At 44.5% G+C, this 18,042-nt stretch overlaps 2 protein-coding genes across 9 annotated transcripts in view; one reads left to right on the forward strand and one right to left on the reverse strand.

Annotated features, from left to right (window-relative positions):
- The window catches only part of LOC109876600 (phosphorylase b kinase regulatory subunit alpha, liver isoform-like), a 50,389-nt gene extending 45,064 nt beyond the window's left edge, over positions 1–5,325 (reverse strand). For 3 of the 6 annotated variants that reach the window (XM_031816067.1, XM_031816068.1, XM_031816065.1), the window contains exons 1-2: positions 5,002–5,325; positions 4,749–4,840 (exon numbers count right to left, since the gene is read on the reverse strand). In XM_031816067.1, the coding sequence (XP_031671927.1) occupies positions 4,749–4,826 (78 nt within the window). In that variant the 5' untranslated portion in view covers positions 4,827–4,840; positions 5,002–5,325. The remainder of the gene's footprint in view (positions 1–4,748; positions 4,841–5,001) is intronic. The other 3 variants (XM_031816070.1, XM_031816066.1, XM_031816069.1) reach the window with 3 other exon arrangements.
- Positions 5,287–17,922, forward strand: LOC116361743 (AP-1 complex subunit sigma-2). 3 transcript variants are annotated; one of them, XR_004207649.1, is made up of 7 exons: positions 5,309–5,754; positions 6,525–6,703; positions 8,561–8,669; positions 9,762–9,899; positions 15,092–15,100; positions 15,295–16,688; positions 17,114–17,907. XR_004207649.1 is itself a non-coding variant. In XM_031816083.1 (6 exons), exons 2-6 carry the CDS (start codon positions 6,525–6,527, stop codon positions 15,340–15,342), a joined length of 483 nt encoding a protein of 160 aa, XP_031671943.1. In that variant the 5' UTR covers positions 5,309–5,754; the 3' UTR covers positions 15,343–17,907. The 3 variants fall into 3 exon arrangements, 2 of the variants coding, with proteins under 2 accessions (XP_031671944.1, XP_031671943.1); XM_031816083.1 differs by having other exon boundaries at positions 15,295–17,907; XM_031816084.1 differs by lacking the exon at positions 15,092–15,100 and having other exon boundaries at positions 5,287–5,754; positions 15,295–17,922.
- Positions 17,923–18,042: the final 120 nt, after the last annotated feature.

Below are 18,042 nucleotides of genomic sequence, written 5' to 3' on the forward strand. Positions count from 1 at the left end.
GGGGGTACCAGTACAGAGTCAGTGTGGAGGCTATATACAGGGGGTACCAGTACAGAGTCAATGTGGAGGCTATATACAGGGGGTACCAGTACAGAGTTAATGTGGAGGCTATATACAGGGGGTACCAGTACAGAGTTAATGTGGAGGCTATATACAGGGGGTACCAGTACAGAGTCAATGTGGGGGCTATATACAGGGGGTACCAGTACAGAGTTAATGTGGAGGCTATATACAGGGGGTACCAGTACAGAGTCAATGTGGAGGCTTTATACAGGGGGTACCCGTACAGAGTCAATGTGGAGGCTATATACAGGGGGTACCAGTACAGAGTCAATGGGGAGGCTATATACAGGGGGTACCAGTACAGAGTCAATGTGGAGGCTATATACAGGGGGTACCAGTACAGAGTCAATGTGGAGACTATACACAGGGGGTACCAGTACAGAGTCAATGTGGAGGCTATATACAGGGGGTACCAGTACAGAGTCAATGTGGAGGCTATATACAGGGGGTACCAGTACAGAGTCAATGTGGAGGCTATATACAGGGGGTACCAGTACAGAGTTAATGTGGAGGCTATATACAGGGGGTACCAGTACAGAGTTAATGTGGAGGCTATATACAGGGGGTACCAGTACAGAGTCAATGTGGAGGCTATATACAGGGGGTACCAGTACAGAGTTAATGTGGAGGCTATATACAGGGGGGTACCAGTACAGAGTCAATGTGGAGGCTATATACAGGGGGTACCAGTACAGAGTTAATGTGGAGGCTATATACAGGGGGTACCCGTACAGAGTTAATGTGGAGGCTTTATACAGGGGGTACCCGTACAGAGTTAATGTGGAGGCTATATACAGGGGGTACCGGTACAGAGTTAATGTGGAGGCTATATACAGGGGGTACCGGTACAGAGTTAATGTGGAGGCTATATACAGGGGGTACCGGTACAGAGTCAGTGTGGAGGCTATATACAGGGGGTACCCGTACAGAGTCAATGTGGAGGCTATATACAGGGGGTACCGGTACAGAGTTAATGTGGAGGCTATATACAGGGGGTACTGGTACAGAGTTAATGTGGAGGCTATATACAGGGGGTACTGGTACCGAGTCAGTGTGGAGGCTATATACAGGGGGTACCGGTACAGAGTTAATGTGGAGGCTTTATACAGGGGGTACCGGTACAGAGTTAATGTGGAGGCTATATACAGGGGGTACTGGTACCGAGTCAGTGTGGAGGCTATATACAGGGGGTACCAGTACAGAGTTAATGTGGAGGCTTTATACAGGGGGTACCGGTACAGAGTTAATGTGGAGGCTTTATACAGGGGGTACCGGTACAGAGTTAATGTGGAGGCTTTATACAGGGGGTACCGGTACAGAGTTAATGTGGAGGCTTTATACAGGGGGTACCGGTACAGAGTTAATGTGGAGGCTTTATACAGGGGGTACCGGTACAGAGTCAATGTGGAGGCTTTATACAGGGGGTACCGGTACAGAGTCAATGTGGAGGCTTTATACAGGGGGTACCGGTACAGAGTCAATGTGGAGGCTTTATACAGGGGGTACCGGTACAGAGTTAATGTGGAGGCTTTATACAGAGGGTACCAGTACAGACTTAATGTGGAGGCTTATACAGGGGGTACCGGTACAGAGTCAATGTGGAGGCTTTATACAGGGGGTACCGGTACAGAGTTAATGTGGAGGCTTTATACAGGGGGTACCGGTACAGAGTTAATGTGGAGGCTATATACAGGGGGTACCGGTACAGAGTCAATGTGGAGGCTTTATACAGGGGTACCGGTACAGAGTCAATGTGGAGGCTTTATACAGGGGGTACCGGTACAGAGTTAATGTGGAGGCTTTATACAGGGTGGTACCAGTACAGAGTTAATGTGGAGGCTTTATACAGGGGGTACCAGTACAGAGTTAATGTGGAGGCTTTATAAAGGGGGTACCGGTACAGAGTTAATGTGGAGGCTTTATACAGGGGGTACCGGTACAGAGTTAATGTGGAGGCTATATACAGGGAGGTACCCATACAGAGTAAATGTGTGGGGGCACCGGTTAGTTGAGGTAATATGTACATGTAGGTACAGGTAAAGTGACTATGCATAGATTATAAACAGAGAGTAGCAGCAGCGTAAAAGAGGGGTCTGGGTAGCCAGAGAATCTTGTTTCTCATGGTCCTTTAGGTGCCTTTTGGCAAACTCCAAGCGGGCTGCCATGGGCCTTTTACTGAGGAGGGGCTTCCGTCTAGCCACTCTACCATAAAGGCCTGATTGATGGAGTGCTGCAGAAGGTTATCCCATCTCCACAGAGGAACTCTGAAGCTCTGTCAGACTGACCATTGGGTTCTTGGTTCCCTCCCTGAACAAGGCCCTTCTACCCTGATGGCTCAGTTTGGCCAGGCGGCCAGCTCTCTACTTCTTTCCTTTAAGAATGATGGAGGCCACTGTGTTCTTGGGGCCCTTCAAAGCTGCAGAAATGTTTTGGTACTCTTCCCCAGATCTGTGCCTCGACACAATCCTGTCTCAGAGCTCTACGGACAATTCCTTCGACCTCGCGGCTTGGTTTTTGCTCTGACATGCACCGTCAACTGTGGGACCTTATATAGACAGGTGTGTGCCTTTCCAAATCATGTCATAACAATTGAATTTACCACAGGTGAACTCCAATCAAGTTGTAGAGAACAGCTCAAGGATGATCAATGGAAACAGGATGCACCTGAGCTCAATTTCGAGTCTCATAGCAAAGTGTCTGAAAACTTATGTAAATAAGTTATTTTTGTTTTTAAAAACCTGTTTTCGCTTTGTTATTATGGGGTATGATGTGTAGATTGATGAGGGGAAAAAATATATTTAAAATAAGGCTGTAACATAAAAAAATGCGGAATAAGTCAAGGGGTCTGAATAGTTTCCAAATGCACTGTAGCTGGCCACTAGAGATTTATATATATATATATATGCCACCCCCGTGCTTCATGGTTGGAATGGTGTTCTTCGGCTTGCAAGCCTCCCCCATTTTCCTCAAAACATATCAATGGTCATTATGGCCAAACAGTTCTATTTTTCCAAAAAAAGTACGATCTTTGTGTCCATGTGCAGTTGCAAACTGTAGTCTGGCTTTTTTATGTTGGTGTTGGAGCAGTGGATTCTTCCTTGCTGAGCGGCCTTTCAGGTTATGTCAATATAGGACTTGTTTTACTGTGGATATAGATACTTTTGTACCTGTTTCCTCCAGCATCTTCACAAGGTCCTTTGCTGTTGTTCTGGGATTGATTTGCACTTTTCGCACCAAAGTATGTTCATCTCTAGGAGACAGAATACGTCTCCTTCCTGAGCGGTATGATGGCCAACTGGTCCCATGGTGTTGTTTGTACAGATGAACATGGTACCTTCAGGCTTTTGGAAATTGCTCCCAAGGATGAACCAGACTTGTGGAGGTCTACAATTGTTTTTCTGAGGTCTTGGCTGATTTCTTTATATTTTCCCATGATGTCAAGCAGAGTATGAAGGTAGGCCTTGAAATACATCCACAGGTAAACCTCCAACTGACTCAAATTATGTCAATTAGCCTATCAGAAGCTTCTAAAGCCATTACATTTTCTTACTGACTTGCCTAGTTAAATAAAGGTAAAAAAATAAAAATAAATCCCCTAAGCAAACTGGTCCTGGGGCTCTGTTCACAAACACACCCCACAGAGCCCCAGGACAGCAACACAATTAGATACAACCAAATCATGACAAAACAAAAAGATAATTACTTGACATATTGGAAAGAATTAACAAAAAACAGAGCAGACTAGATTGCTATTTGGCCCTAAACAGAGAGTACACAGTGGCAGAATACCTGACCACTGTGACTGACCCAGACTTAACAGTGCTGTACAAGATTTTGCTTTCAAATTGCGTCAAACATGATTTTAGGCCGCCGTAGGCAGACATGGCTCTCAAGAGAAGACAGGCTATGGGCACACTGCCCACAAAATGAGGTGGAAGTGCAGCTCAGTTTCCTGACCTCCTCCTCAATGTATGACCATATTAGACACATATTTTTCTCAGATTACACAGAACCACAAAGAATTTGAAAACAAATCCAATATCTATTGGGTGAAATACCACAGTGTGACATCACAGCAGCAAGATGTGTGACCTGTTGCTACAAGAAAAGGGCAACCAGTGAAAAACAAACACCATTGTAAATACAACCCATATTTATGTTGATTTATTTTCCCTTTTGTACATCGTTACAACACTGTATTAAAGACATAATATGCCATTTGAAATGTCTTCATTCTTTTGGAACTTTAATGTTTCCTGGTCATTTTTTATTGTTAATTTCACTCTAGTTTATCATATGTTTCCCAATATAGCCCCTTCAATTGAAATTGAATTGAGAGAGAGAGAGAGAAAGACTGTTGACTGACCTCAAGTAGAGTAGATAAGACAAATACTTTCTATGTTCTCTCTCTATTTTAAGTTGCCCTTTGTCCAAGCTTTTATTTATTTTAGGGAGTCCACGCCAGGACAGTTTCCCCATTTAAAAACAGAGAGCTATTGACTCTTGGCTTTCTAAGGATAAGTAAAAGACATTTAGCCTACTGTGGGGATTTTACTGATGTATCAATATCATTAGACCTATTGTGCATGACTTCTTTCATTGCAAATGGTAACTGTACGAATGTTATTCGCATGACATAACGTGACATTATGTCTGGCAGTGGTACGTGATATAATGAAACATACCTGGTGACATAGAATAGTCTCATGAACGAGCCTGGCGAATCCATCGAGTTTCACACCTGAGTTACTGCGGCTCCGCATGTTGCCGTCTCTATCTGTCAATATGAAATTATGACAGACAGGTAGTTAGAGCAGGATAATTTATAGTAGGGTACAGTAGTCGTGGGTCCTGACTACATTTGAAGCGTTCGCAATAGTAAAAGTACTGCAGTATGCTGTAATCAAATAACATTACTTTGTATAGAAAGTCACCTACCTTGAACCCATCAGTTATTGTGCAATGCATAAATATCGCTGTTGACAGCTTTGCAGTAGCAGCTAACAATTCCACATTCATTCAACGCATTTCATAAAACTCCTAGTTGCTCCAGCGCAGTAGCATCAGTGTCAAAATATTACCGAATACTTCACGTCGCAGAGGTGTTTTTAGCTCAACATACACCATTCCTTCACATGTAACAGATTACTGCTCCTCTCTCGGTCTCTCAATGTGCCTCTCCTCTTCCTGATGTGGACAGAATGTCCGGTATACAGTTGCCATAAAGGGGGCGCTAGAGCAGCCAACGTAGAGAAGATGAGTTGGTTATTACATATATGAATTATCGTTAGAATCTTTTTTTTTTTTTACATAACATAGATCTAGATTTAAACCAACAAACGGTGCCGGGTTTGTTTTCGGCTTTGCTTTCTATTTTACTTCGTGTGGTCTTTGTATCACCTCGGCATCATTCTGTTCAATCTAATATTTTAATATTTTTAGAATACTTTGATTGATACCAGTGCGACCCCACCTCGTCCATTTACATTCTGCAGGCATAGTAAACAAGGACTGGGATAACGGAATTTTTAAGCCAATCAAAAATCCGGACAGTAGATGTGTTAACCAATCCAAATAGATCTAACTGCATCCCCGCTGAACGCTCGACTTCACTGGGTGGACTGCACATTTCTGTTGGATAGATTTGAATCTGCAATTCATAGTGTTTTTGAGTCAACGATCAAGATAAAGGTACGTTTTACCTCCTTATTTGTTTGGCCAGTCGTTGCAATTGCACATGTTGAACGAAAAAGCGTCCTGTGCTTCTGATAATGTCCACAAAAAGCCATTGAAAAAGTAGCTAGCTAGACATCCTTACTGTGCATGTTAGCTGCTAGCGCTAGCCACCCATCTCTGAGCTAGCTTTACACTCATATTTGATGGATATACTGAGGGCCATAAGCTACCTAACTAACAACAACTAGGCTAACTAGTTATATGACTGGGAAAATGTCTGTGTTTTCATAGGCAAATCCTCAGTTGGCTAGATAGTTAGACAGAGAAGACCATATCAGGTCTTGACTATGGAGAAGACCTTTCACTAGCTATGTAAGCAAACTACCATTTATGTTTGGCTACTTTACCTCCTTGCTCCAACATACACCCTCACCCTGCCTCTGTATTGTATCACTTTACTGAACAGCCTGGGCTCAAGTCTCTTGTGTGCCTGAAGACGGAATCATCCCGATGAGCTAAAGCCCACCAAACCACCTCTTTTACACTTGTATTGATCCTTGTCTCCTCTCATATCTCCTCTCACCTTCCTCCTTCCCTCTCCTCTGTCCCCTATCATTCTCCATTTCTCTCCTCTCCCCACCCCCTCTCCCTCCTCTCCACCCCATCCCCCTCCCTCCTCTGTCCTTCCCCCTGTCCTCTCCTCTATCCTCCTCTCATTCTCTCTCCTCCTCTGCTGTCCCTCTCTCATTCTTTCTCCTCTCCTCTGTCCTCCTCCCTCCCACCAGATGCAGTTCATGCTGCTGTTCAGTCGGCAGGGTAAGCTGCGGCTGCAGAAGTGGTATGTTCCCCTGTCAGACAAAGAGAGGAAGAAGATCTCCAGGGACCTGGTCCAGACCATTCTAGCCCGTAAGCCCAAGATGTGTTCCTTCCTGGAGTGGAGGGACCTCAAGATCGTCTACAAGAGGTCAGAGAAAGAAAGACAGACAGACAGACAGACAGACAGACAAGGGCGTTAATGGTGGGAAATGATGTGCTCCTTCCTGGAGTGGAGGGACCTCAAGATCGTCTACAAGGGGTCAGAGAAAGACAGACAGACAGACAGACAGACAGACAGACAGACAAGGGCGTTAATGGTGGGAAATGATGTGCTCCTTCCTGGAGTGGAGGGACCTCAAGATCGTCTACAAGAGGTCAGAGAAAGAAAGACAGACAGACAGACAGACAGACAGACAGACAAGGGCGTTAATGGTGGGAAATGATGTGCTCCTTCCTGGAGTGGAGGGACCTCAAGATCGTCTACAAGAGGTCAGAGACAGACAGACAGACAGACAGACAAGGGCGTTAATGGTGGGAAATGATGTGCTCCTTCCTGGAGTGGAGGGACCTCAAGATCGTCTACAAGAGGTCAGAGACAGACAGACAGACAGACAGACAAGGGCGTTAATGGTGGGAAATGATGAGCTCCTTCCTGGAGTGGAGGGACCTCAAGATCGTCTACAAGAGGTCACAGACAGACAGACAGACAGACAGACAGACAGACAAGGGCGTTAATGGTGGGAAATGATGAGCTCCTTCCTGGAGTGGGTGGACCTTAATATCATCTACAAGACAGACAGACGGGGGAAATGTGGACTCCATCTGATTGTGTTGAGGTCAATTCAGGAAGGGAATTTCACCATCTTTGTTAAAGTTTTTACTTCCTGAAATTGGCGGTTGTGACAACTAAATTGTAGTATAGTCTCAAACCACTATACTTGTGCCAATGTTTAGAAGGTTGGTTTCCAATAAGACTCTGCTGCTAGGGAGGCACCCTTACAGTTTTGTTTTCAGTCAGGGGGCCATTTTGTTACAGTACTCATTCTCAGAATGGTGAAGGACATCTGATGCTTTTGTTATTCATTATTATCCCTGCTGAACGAAAGTATGTTTGTCAGAATGTGGCCCAAGGTTAGTGCCTTTGTTGTTTATCCCTGTGTTATCCTGTCCTCCAGATACACCCGTCTGTATTTCTGTTGTTTATCACTGTGTTATCCTGTCCTCCAGATACACCCGTCTGTATTTCTGCTCCTTATCCCTGTGTTATCCTGTCCTCCAGATACACCAGTCTGTATTTCTGCTCCTTATCCCTGTGTTATCCTGTCCTCCAGATACGCCAGTCTGTATTTCTGCTCCTTATCCCTGTGTTATCCTGTCCTCCAGATACGCCAGTCTGTATTTCTGCTCCTTATCCCTGTGTTATCCTGTCCTCCAGATACGCCAGTCTGTATTTCTGCTCCTTATCCCTGTGTTATCCTGTCCTCCAGATACGCCAGTCTGTATTTCTGCTCCTTATCCCTGTGTTATCCTGTCCTCCAGATACACCAGTCTGTATTTCTGCTCCTTATCCCTGTGTTATCCTGTCCTCCAGATACGCCAGTCTGTATTTCTGCTCCTTATCCCTGTGTTATCCTGTCCTCCAGATACACCAGTCTGTATTTCTGCTCCTTATCCCTGTGTTATCCTGTCCTCCAGATACGCCAGTCTGTATTTCTGCTCCTTATCCCTGTGTTATCCTGTCCTCCAGATACGCCAGTCTGTATTTCTGCTCCTTATCCCTGTGTTATCCTGTCCTCCAGATATACCAGTCTGTATTTCTGCTCCTTATCCCTGTTATCCTGTCCTCCAGATACACCAGTCTGTATTTCTGCTCCTTATCCCTGTGTTATCCTGTCCTCCAGATACGCCAGTCTGTATTTCTGCTCCTTATCCCTGTGTTATCCTGTCCTCCAGATACGCCAGTCTGTATTTCTGCTCCTTATCCCTGTGTTATCCTGTCCTCCAGATACGCCAGTCTGTATTTCTGCTGTGCGGTGGAAGATCAAGACAATGAGCTCATCACACTGGAGATCATCCACAGATACGTAGAGCTGCTGGATAAGTACTTTGGCAGTGTGAGTCTTCATATTGCACACTGCTACTGTTCTCTGTGGTCCTGTTGGTGATCATGACAGTGGCCATACTGTTCTCTCAGTGGTCCTGTTGGTGTTTATGACAGTGGCCATACTGTTCTCTCTGTGGTCCTGTTGGTGATCATGACAGTGGCCATACTGTTCTCTCAGTGGTCCTGTTGGTGTTCATGACAGTGGCCATATTGTTCTCTGTGGTCCTGTTGGTGTTTATGACAGTGGCCATATTGTTCTCTGTGGTCCTGTTGGTGTTTATGACAGTGGCCATATTGTTCTCTGTGGTCCTGTTGGTGATCATGACAGTGGCCATACTGTTCTCTCTGTGGTCCTGTTGGTGATCATGACAGTGGCCATACTGTTCTCTCAGTGGTCCTGTTGGTGTTCATGACAGTGGCCATATTGTTCTCTGTGGTCCTGTTGGTGTTCACGACAGTGGCCATATTGTTCTCTGTGTTCATGACAGTGGCCATACTGTTCTCTCTGTGGTCCTGTTGGTGTTCATGACAGTGGCCATATTGTTCTCTGTGGTCCTGTTGGTGTTCACGACAGTGGCCATATTGTTCTCTGTGTTCATGACAGTGGCCATAGTGTTCTCTGTGGTCCTGTTGGTGTTCATGACAGTGGCCATATTGTTCTCTGTGGTCCTGTTGGTGTTCATGACAGTTGCCATACTGTTCTCTCAGTGGTCCTGTTGGTGTTCATGACAGTGGCCATAGTGTTCTCTCAGTGGTCCTGTTGGTGTTTATGACAGTGGCCATATTGTTCTCTGTGTTTATGACAGTGGCCATATTGTTCTCTGTGTTTATGACAGTGGCCATATTGTTCTCTGTGTTTATGACAGTGGCCATACTGTTCTCTCTCATTATGTTAAAGCACCATTGCTTAACGCCTATCCAAATGATCAGATCTGTAAGACGGGGAAGAAGTATACATGTTGTTATTGGAACAGGGTCTGGTTGTTCCTGTGTCTAATGGAGCTGTTCAAATGGGTTTACCAGTTGGAATAAATAATTTGGACTAGGAAAAATAATCTTCCAATGTGTTCCCTCTTGGTGTCTGTGTCTGTCTCCATGTCAGGTGTGTGAGCTGGACATCATCTTTAACTTTGAGAAGGCCTACTTCATCCTGGATGAGTTCCTGCTAGGAGGAGAGGCTCAGGAGACCTCCAAGAAGAACGTACTGAAGGCTATAGAGCAGGCCGACCTGCTGCAGGAGGTAAGACTCGTCACTGACCCCTAACATCTGACCCCAACACTAACCCTGACCTCCAAGAAGAACGTACTGAAGGCTATAGAGCAGGCCGACCTGCTGCAGGAGGTAAGACTCCTCACTGACCCCTAACATCTGACCCCAACACTAACCCTGACCTCCAAGAAGAACATACTGAAGGCTATAGAGCAGGCCGACCTGCTGCAGGAGGTAAGACTCCTCACTGACCCCTAACATCTGACCCCAACACTAACCCTGACCTCCAAGAAGAACATACTGAAGGCTATAGAGCAGGCCGACCTGCTGCAGGAGGTAAGACTCCTCACTGACCCCTAACATCTGACCCCAACACTAACCCTGACCTCCAAGAAGAACATACTGAAGGCTATAGAGCAGGCCGACCTGCTGCAGGAGGTAAGACTCCTCACTGACCCCTAACATCTGACCCCAACACTAACCCTGACCTCCAAGAAGAACATACTGAAGGCTATAGAGCAGGCAGACCTGCTGCAGGAGGTAAGACTCCTCACTGACCCCTAACATCTGACCCCAACACTAACCCTGACCTCCAAGAAGAACATACTGAAGGCTATAGAGCAGGCCGACCTGCTGCAGGAGGTAAGACTCCTCACTGACCCCTGACATCTGACCCCAACACTAACCCTGACCTCCAAGAAGAACATACTGAAGGCTATAGAGCAGGCCGACCTGCTGCAGGAGGTATGTGGGCTGTGTCCTAGATGAGTTGGTGTAATGATGACATCTCTGGGCTATGATGACATCTCTGGGCTATGATGACATCTCTGGGCTATGTACTAGATGAGTTGGTGTAATGATGACATCTCTGGGCTATGATGACATCTCTGGGCTATGATGACATCTCTGGGCTATGATGACATCTCTGGGCTATGTCCTAGATGAGTTGGTGTAATGGCCTTTTTCTCTCTCCATCTCTCTGATTCCTATATGTCATTCTTGACTTGTTTAGTTTTGTGTTGAAAGTGTTTGTCTATAGTACTGCTGTATTTAGGCTAATGTTATTCGTCTGGCAGCCTGTTGGTGGCATTGGTATTCCAGGCACTCCTACTGCCTGCATCCACATTACTGAGCTATGGGAACCTCCCCAGGGTTGGCTGTCTGAGCTCTCACTACCTGCATCCACATGACTGAGCTATGGGAACCTCCCCTGGGTTGGCTGTCTGAGCTCTCACTACCTGTGTCGTGGAAATTTCCTCTATTTACCTAATCATGGGAGCAAACCACACACACACGTCAGAGTTAGTTATAAAAGTCCATCTTTAATTATATGAGCTCTTATCACAAGCCTGTGACTCTCAGATAAATTCAGTGTCTCCCCAGTGAATTTTCTGAGAGTCCCCTTACAATGCAACTGAGTTCCTTTAATAGCAAAGACACCCATAGTCAGACCGCACAGACATAATTCATCGTTCAGCTTTTGTCTCCTTTCCCAAACCTCAGAACCATAAACCAAATCCTCGATATCAAATTGTCATTTATATACAACCAACTCAAAATACAACCTCCTGGACAAACTCACAGATAGGAGACTGACCCTACAGGTCAACAAAGAGGGAGCATAGAATGATTCCAGACACTGCAACCCCTCCTTTCCCCACTGGGAAAGGTAAGGAGTAAAAGATATGTTTACACATGATGACACTTTGACCTCTCCCCTCTCAGCGGCCCAGGCAACTTAGTTTTGACATAGAACAGATAACTGCAACCTCACATCAGAATTACACAAAAATACCATTCTGATGAGAAGTAACTTACACACATTTGATGAATATTAAACATCTTACAAATGTTACCAACAAATTCTGATAATTCCACGACACCTGCATCCACATGACTGAGCTATGGGAACCTCCCCTGGGTTGGCTGTCTGAGCTCTCACTACCTGCATCCACATGACTGAGCTATGGGAACCTCCCCTGGGTTGGCTGTCTGAGCTCTCACTGCCTGCATCCACATTACTGAGCTATGGGAACCTCCCCTGGGTTGGCTGTCTGAGCTCTCACTGCCTGCATCCACAGCTATATGACTGAGCTATGGGAACCTCCCCAGGGTTGGCTGTCTGAGCTCTCACTGCCTCTGTTCATAAAGGGGGCTTCAGTCACTATTCAGCTCTCATTCATGACTACCATCAGCATGAAACACTGGAGAATCTGACTGGGGGGGTTGGAGTGACAAAAATAAGGGGGGGGGGGTACTTTTCCAGTGTAATCCACCCTTTTCCAGTCTAATCCACCCTTTCCAGTCTAATCCACCCTTTTCCAGTCTAATCCACCCTTTTCCAGTCTAATCCACCCTTTCCAGTCTAATCCACCCTTTCCAGTCTAATCCACCCTTTCCAGTCTAATCCACCCTTTCCAGTCTAATCCACCCTTTCCAGTCTAATCCACCCTTTCCAGTCTAATCCACCCTTTCCAGTCTAATCCACCCTTTTCCAGTCTAATCCACCCTTTCCAGTCTAATCCACCCTTTTCCAGTCTAATCCACCCTTTTCCAGTCTAATCCACCCTTTTCCAGTCTAATCCACCCTTTTCCAGTCTAATCCACCCTTTCCAGTCTAATCCACCCTTTCCAGTCTAATCCCCCTTTTCCAGTCTAATCCACCCTTTCCAGTCTAATCCACCCTTTCCAGTCTAATCCACCCTTTCCAGTCTAATCCACCCTTTTCCAGTCTAATCCACCCTTTTCCAGTCTAATCCACCCTTTTCCAGTCTAATCCACCCTTTTCCAGTCTAATCCACCCTTTTCCAGTCTAATCCACCCTTTTCCAGTCTAATCCACCCTTTCCAGTCTAATCCACCCTTTTCATCAGAATTGTTCCAACTAAAACTATAGAGCTGCATCATACTTTCTATCTTTTACGTCTAGCTGAAGAGTCTGTGCTTGAGGAAGGATGATTTATGTTTTTAGGTCTGATAATGTTTACTAGTTTATACAAGGCTTGGCTAACAACGTCACAGAAACGATGCGAGCTCTTCAATGGGACCCGAAGGCTGTGTGTTGTGATTCTGGATGGTCAGATGGCAACGATGAAGTAGGGGGGACTCGTTTTCAACTAGTTCAATTTCGTTCTGTCACCAGAGCTCGGTGCTTATTATGGGATGTATTAGGTTACGATATCTTCGATATATAGCGTTAGTGATATGTTAGAGAAAGAACCCACTGAATGAATTCAGAATATGAAGAATCATATTTGTCTTGGTAAAATGTATTTTATAACAACGGAAGTGAAATGCAATCACCAAAGCGCGTTACGGACACCCTTTGTGTTTGAGAGACAAGTGCACATTTTTATTTATGTTTTCAATAAACATTGAAATACAGTTGACATGTTGTCAACAGTCTAATAAAAAAAAAGAACGATCTCGCTCTCCCAGAACAAGCTTGGCTAGTGGTAAAAACCTGCTTATTCGGACAAAAGACCAATCTAAGCCGTCTCTGCTAAACAACCAACCCATCTATTTGTTAGCTTACTAACTGGGCCTGGCAGTCATAGACATCATATGAAACGAATGAGGTGGTAAGTGCAGCACCATGCTCACAACACTAAATGCTTTACCAAGCTAGCTATCTGGCCACTGTCGCTAGTGACATCATTAACTCGCAATGGATCAGTTTTCACGAAGCAGCTGCCTAGAGACCCTTTACCTACCTAGCTAGCTAGCGAATCATGCTAACCATTGTTAGGAATTTTATGAATAATGACTAAACAATATCTACATTTTAAATAGAACTATAACTAATTAAACTTATACTCTGTTTTTATTATATCTGATTAATAATATTAATTCATAAGGAAGGGATTGTGGAGCATGAAACAAGGGGTAATTAAATTAAATAAATACAATTCCAGCCAGGTTGGAGAGGACTGGAATTGTGGGTTTTTAAGTTAGCAAAAAGGGTTGTTAACCTATGGTTGAACCGACTCAACTTAGCTCTGGGATGTTTAGATAAGGCAGAGAGTGTTTTCCTGGATTTTCCATTATCTGAAACTGTCTTCTAAATAGGGATGGATGAAGGTGACCATTCCAGAAGTTAATAGATAAGTGTGTGTCTGGAGTGAGCGAGCTAGTGGGTTGGAATGAACTTTTCAACTTGTTGGAATCCTGGTTGATAGGAGGAAGGACAATTTATAACCTATGATGTCATATTTTGTAAAAAAAAAACTGTTGTTCGTGGTTATATGGCAGCGCGCTCCGAGAATAAATACTATTATCTAATTTCGATAAGACTGGTCTCTGTCTCTTTTATGCAAATAAGAATCTTACAAATTCTCATAAAATAGACTAAGTGAATTCAATGAATGAAAACATATTGGAATTATGAAATTACATTAACACCATTTAGCTTACGTTAGCCAGCTAGCTAAAAGTCTATCTATGGGCTGTATGCGATTATGGAGAGTGAATTAAATATATATATATATCTTGCTGTGGCCATCTGGCTAGTATCAAAAAGGGCATTCTGCAACGTCAGTGCAGCTAGCTAACATTGACTAGACCATAAAGCAACACACACGGACATCCATCTTCTGGTTTGGATTATTTTATCGAAGCTGAGGACTTCGCTGTGCGACAACTCTGTTCTGTACTGTCGGCAGGCAAACGTGTCAATCCTACCGATGTGTCTGAGCTATTATTGATTAAATACCTTGTTAACAGCGCAATTTTTGGAGCCACAACTAATGTCTGGATTGGACATTTTGTGCCTTTCCTTTATTGCTCGTTTGGAACACAGGAGGTTGGTGGCACCTTAATTGGGGAGGACGGGCTCGTGGTAATGTCTGGAGCGGAATCAGTGGAACGGTATCAAGCACATTTTTTTTTTGTACCTTTATTTAACTAGGCAAGTCAGTTAAGAACAAATTCTTATTTTCAATGACGGCCTGGGAACAGTGGGTTAACTGCCTGTTCAGGGGCAGAATGACAGTCAGCTCGGGGATTTGAACTTGCAACCTTCCGGTTATTAGCCCAATGTTCTAACCACTAGGCTACCCTGCCGCCCCACATGGTTTGATACCCTTCCATTCGCTCCATTGCAGCCATTTATTATGAGCCGTCCTCCCCTCAGCAGCCTCCTGTGATTTTACACCAGCTGGTCTTGCAGTCAGTTGTATTCAAATAGTGCTTTTCTCTCTCTCTCTGTGCTTCACCTCCTGCTAGGATGCCAAAGTAAGTGTTACATCTACCTGATATGCTTTATTTAATCGTGGCGTTAGAGCAGTTACTCAAGTCATTGCATTTAGGCTTCAAACACCTGTTTCTTGTATGCACTCCATAAACCAATCAAACTGGTCCATCTTCAGACTGACTACAGTGTCTTATCCTTCTCAACTGTCTTGTTGTCTGTTCCCTCCCTCCTTTAGGAAGCTGAAGCCCCACGGAGTGTCCTGGAGGAGATTGGCCTGACATAAACTCCCTCCATCACTGCCCCAACTATCTCCCTCTCTTTACTCTCTCTCTCTTCACGGGGCCCAAACATCTTGTTCTCTCCTTTCAATGTGCTGTTGTGTTGTCTTGTACTAAAACTCTTATCATGTTGTTAATGTTACTTGTGCCAACTGTCAACTGTTCCTTTTTTTATTTTTGTGCCTCGTCAAACACCTTTTGAAACCCCTGGGGTATATATGCAGCCAGTGGCCACAAACTACACCAATAATAACTGAAATCTCACCCACCTTCCTTAAGTCCGTGTTTCTGTTGTACATGACATGTCCGTGACGGGCACTTTAACTCCAGTCTCGTCTAGAGAATTTAAAACAATTCAAAGTATATCATAAACAGTATGAAACCCCATGTTTACTTAAATGGGATGTTCACAAGTAAAAGAAAGCAAAACGATGTCAGTATTTTTAAAGAAGTGTTACAGTTTAAAGTATTCATGTTCATTCTTTCATTGTTTTGACCAAAGAACACTGTGTTATAATCATATCTTTTTGAAGATAAATGGTGTTTAGGGGGAAAATATGTGCTCTCTCAGGGTTGGGGTCAATTCTATTTAAATTCCTATCAATTCAGAAAGTAAACCAATTTACACTTTTTACTCATTGAAAATCACAGAAGGAAATGTGCATTGGAATATCAGTGTATTCCTGAATTTAAATGGAATTGACCCAAGCCTTGCTCTGTATAGCCTGAGTCCCAGATCTTTGTGCTGTCTTGCTACCTCCTGTGTCGTTCAATATGTTCAGTTGGGAAGACAGCACAAACACACCTGTGACTCCTCCCACTCTGCATGCTTTAAAAGGCAAGGGAAGAGTAACACTGGGGACTCCGCCCACTCTGCATGCTTTAAAAGGCAAGGGAAGAGTAACTCCTCCCACTCTGCATGCTTTAAAAGGCAAGGGAAGAGTAACTCCTCCCACTCTGCATGCTTTAAAAGGCAAGGGAAGAGTAACACCGCCCACTCTGCATGCTTTAAAAGGCAAGGGAAGAGTAACTCCGCCCACTCTGCATGCTTTAAAAGGCAAGGGAAGAGTAACACCGCCCACTCTGCATGCTTTAAAAGGCAAGGGAAGAGTAACTCCGCCCACTCTGCATGCTTTAAAAGGCAAGGGAAGAGTAACTCCTCCCACTCTGCATGCTTTATAAGGCAAGGGAAGAGTAACACCGCCCACTCTGCATGCTTTAAAAGGCAAGGGAAGAGTAACTCCGCCCACTCTGCATGCTTTAAAAGGCAAGGGAAGAGTAACTCCGCCCACTCTGCATGCTTTAAAAGGCAAGGGAAGAGTAACTCCGCCCACTCTGCATGCTTTAAAAGGTAAGGGAAGAGTAACTCCTCCCACTCTGCATGCTTTAAAAGGCAAGGGAAGAGTAACTCCTCCCACTCTGCATGCTTTAAAAGGCAAGGGAAGAGTAACTCCTCCCACTCTGCATGCTTTATAAGGCAAGGGAAGAGTAACTCCGCCCACTCTGCATGCTTTATAAGGCAAGGGAAGAGTAACTCCGCCCACTCTGCATGCTTTAAAAGGCAAGGGAAGAGTAACTCCTCCCACTCTGCATGCTTTAAAAGGCAAGGGAAGAGTAGCGTAACTCCGCCCACTCTGCATGCTTTAAAAGGCAAGGGAAGAGTAACTCCGCCCACTCTGCATGCTTTAAAAGGCAAGGGAAGAGTAACTCCGCATGCTTTAAAAGGCAAGGGAAGGGTAACACTGGGGACTCCTCCCACTCTGCATGCTTTAAAAGGCAAGGGAAGAGTAACACTGGGGACTCCGCCCACTCTGCATGCTTTAAAAGGCAAGGGAAGAGTAACTCCGCCCACTCTGCATGCTTTAAAAGGCAAGGGAAGAGTAACTCCGCCCACTCTGCATGCTTTAAAAGGCAAGGGAAGAGTAACACTAGTGAAAATGAACAAAAAGGGATTCTGTTACTCATCAAACTTCTCTTCGTCACACAATGTTTTACCTGTCAATGAAAATGCATTTAGGGCACTTGATTCGTAGCCTGGTTCTGACCTGAATTCTGTTCATGAAGTGATCGTGAAACTGGAATATTCTAGTTGAATCATAACAGGCTACTTGTTATTGAGGAAGGTTGTGACAATTGAAGCACAAATCATGAGGTACTCCCACTATATCACTGCCTGTGCTTAGTGCACACGGACATGACCAGTTATTGAATTGTTTACACAAACCATTGGTTAAAGAAGCCTAAAACCTGTTGCAATTCCCTGTCTACCATACAGACTGCTCCTTTACCAATGACCAGAATGGGGTCCTGTGACGACATTTAATGTTCAGCTTGTACTGTATTTGCTCTTTAACTGTGGTGACATCCCAAATGGCACCCTATTCCCTACATAGTGCACTACTTTTGGCCAGAGCCTATGAAGAAGTGCACTATATAGGGAATAGGGCACCATGTCTTGCTCCTGTGTACATTATGAACCATTTCAAAGTATTGCATTTTATTTTACACAGACAACTGTCACTACTTCAGTTCTCTCAAATACTGTTAATCATTAAAACAATACATGTCTATGGATTAGCAGAATGGTTGTTTTGCCTGGCCTTTTTTCTTCACAGAAAATGTAAAGTGTGTGGAAGAAACAAGGTTCAATTGTAGGTCAAAGAGCAAATGCTCACGAGTTACTTTTGGGAATAAAAATACACATA

This window comes from Oncorhynchus kisutch, unplaced genomic scaffold (genome assembly GCF_002021735.2).
Source record: "Oncorhynchus kisutch isolate 150728-3 unplaced genomic scaffold, Okis_V2 scaffold740, whole genome shotgun sequence".
Lineage (NCBI taxonomy): Eukaryota > Metazoa > Chordata > Actinopteri > Salmoniformes > Salmonidae > Oncorhynchus > Oncorhynchus kisutch.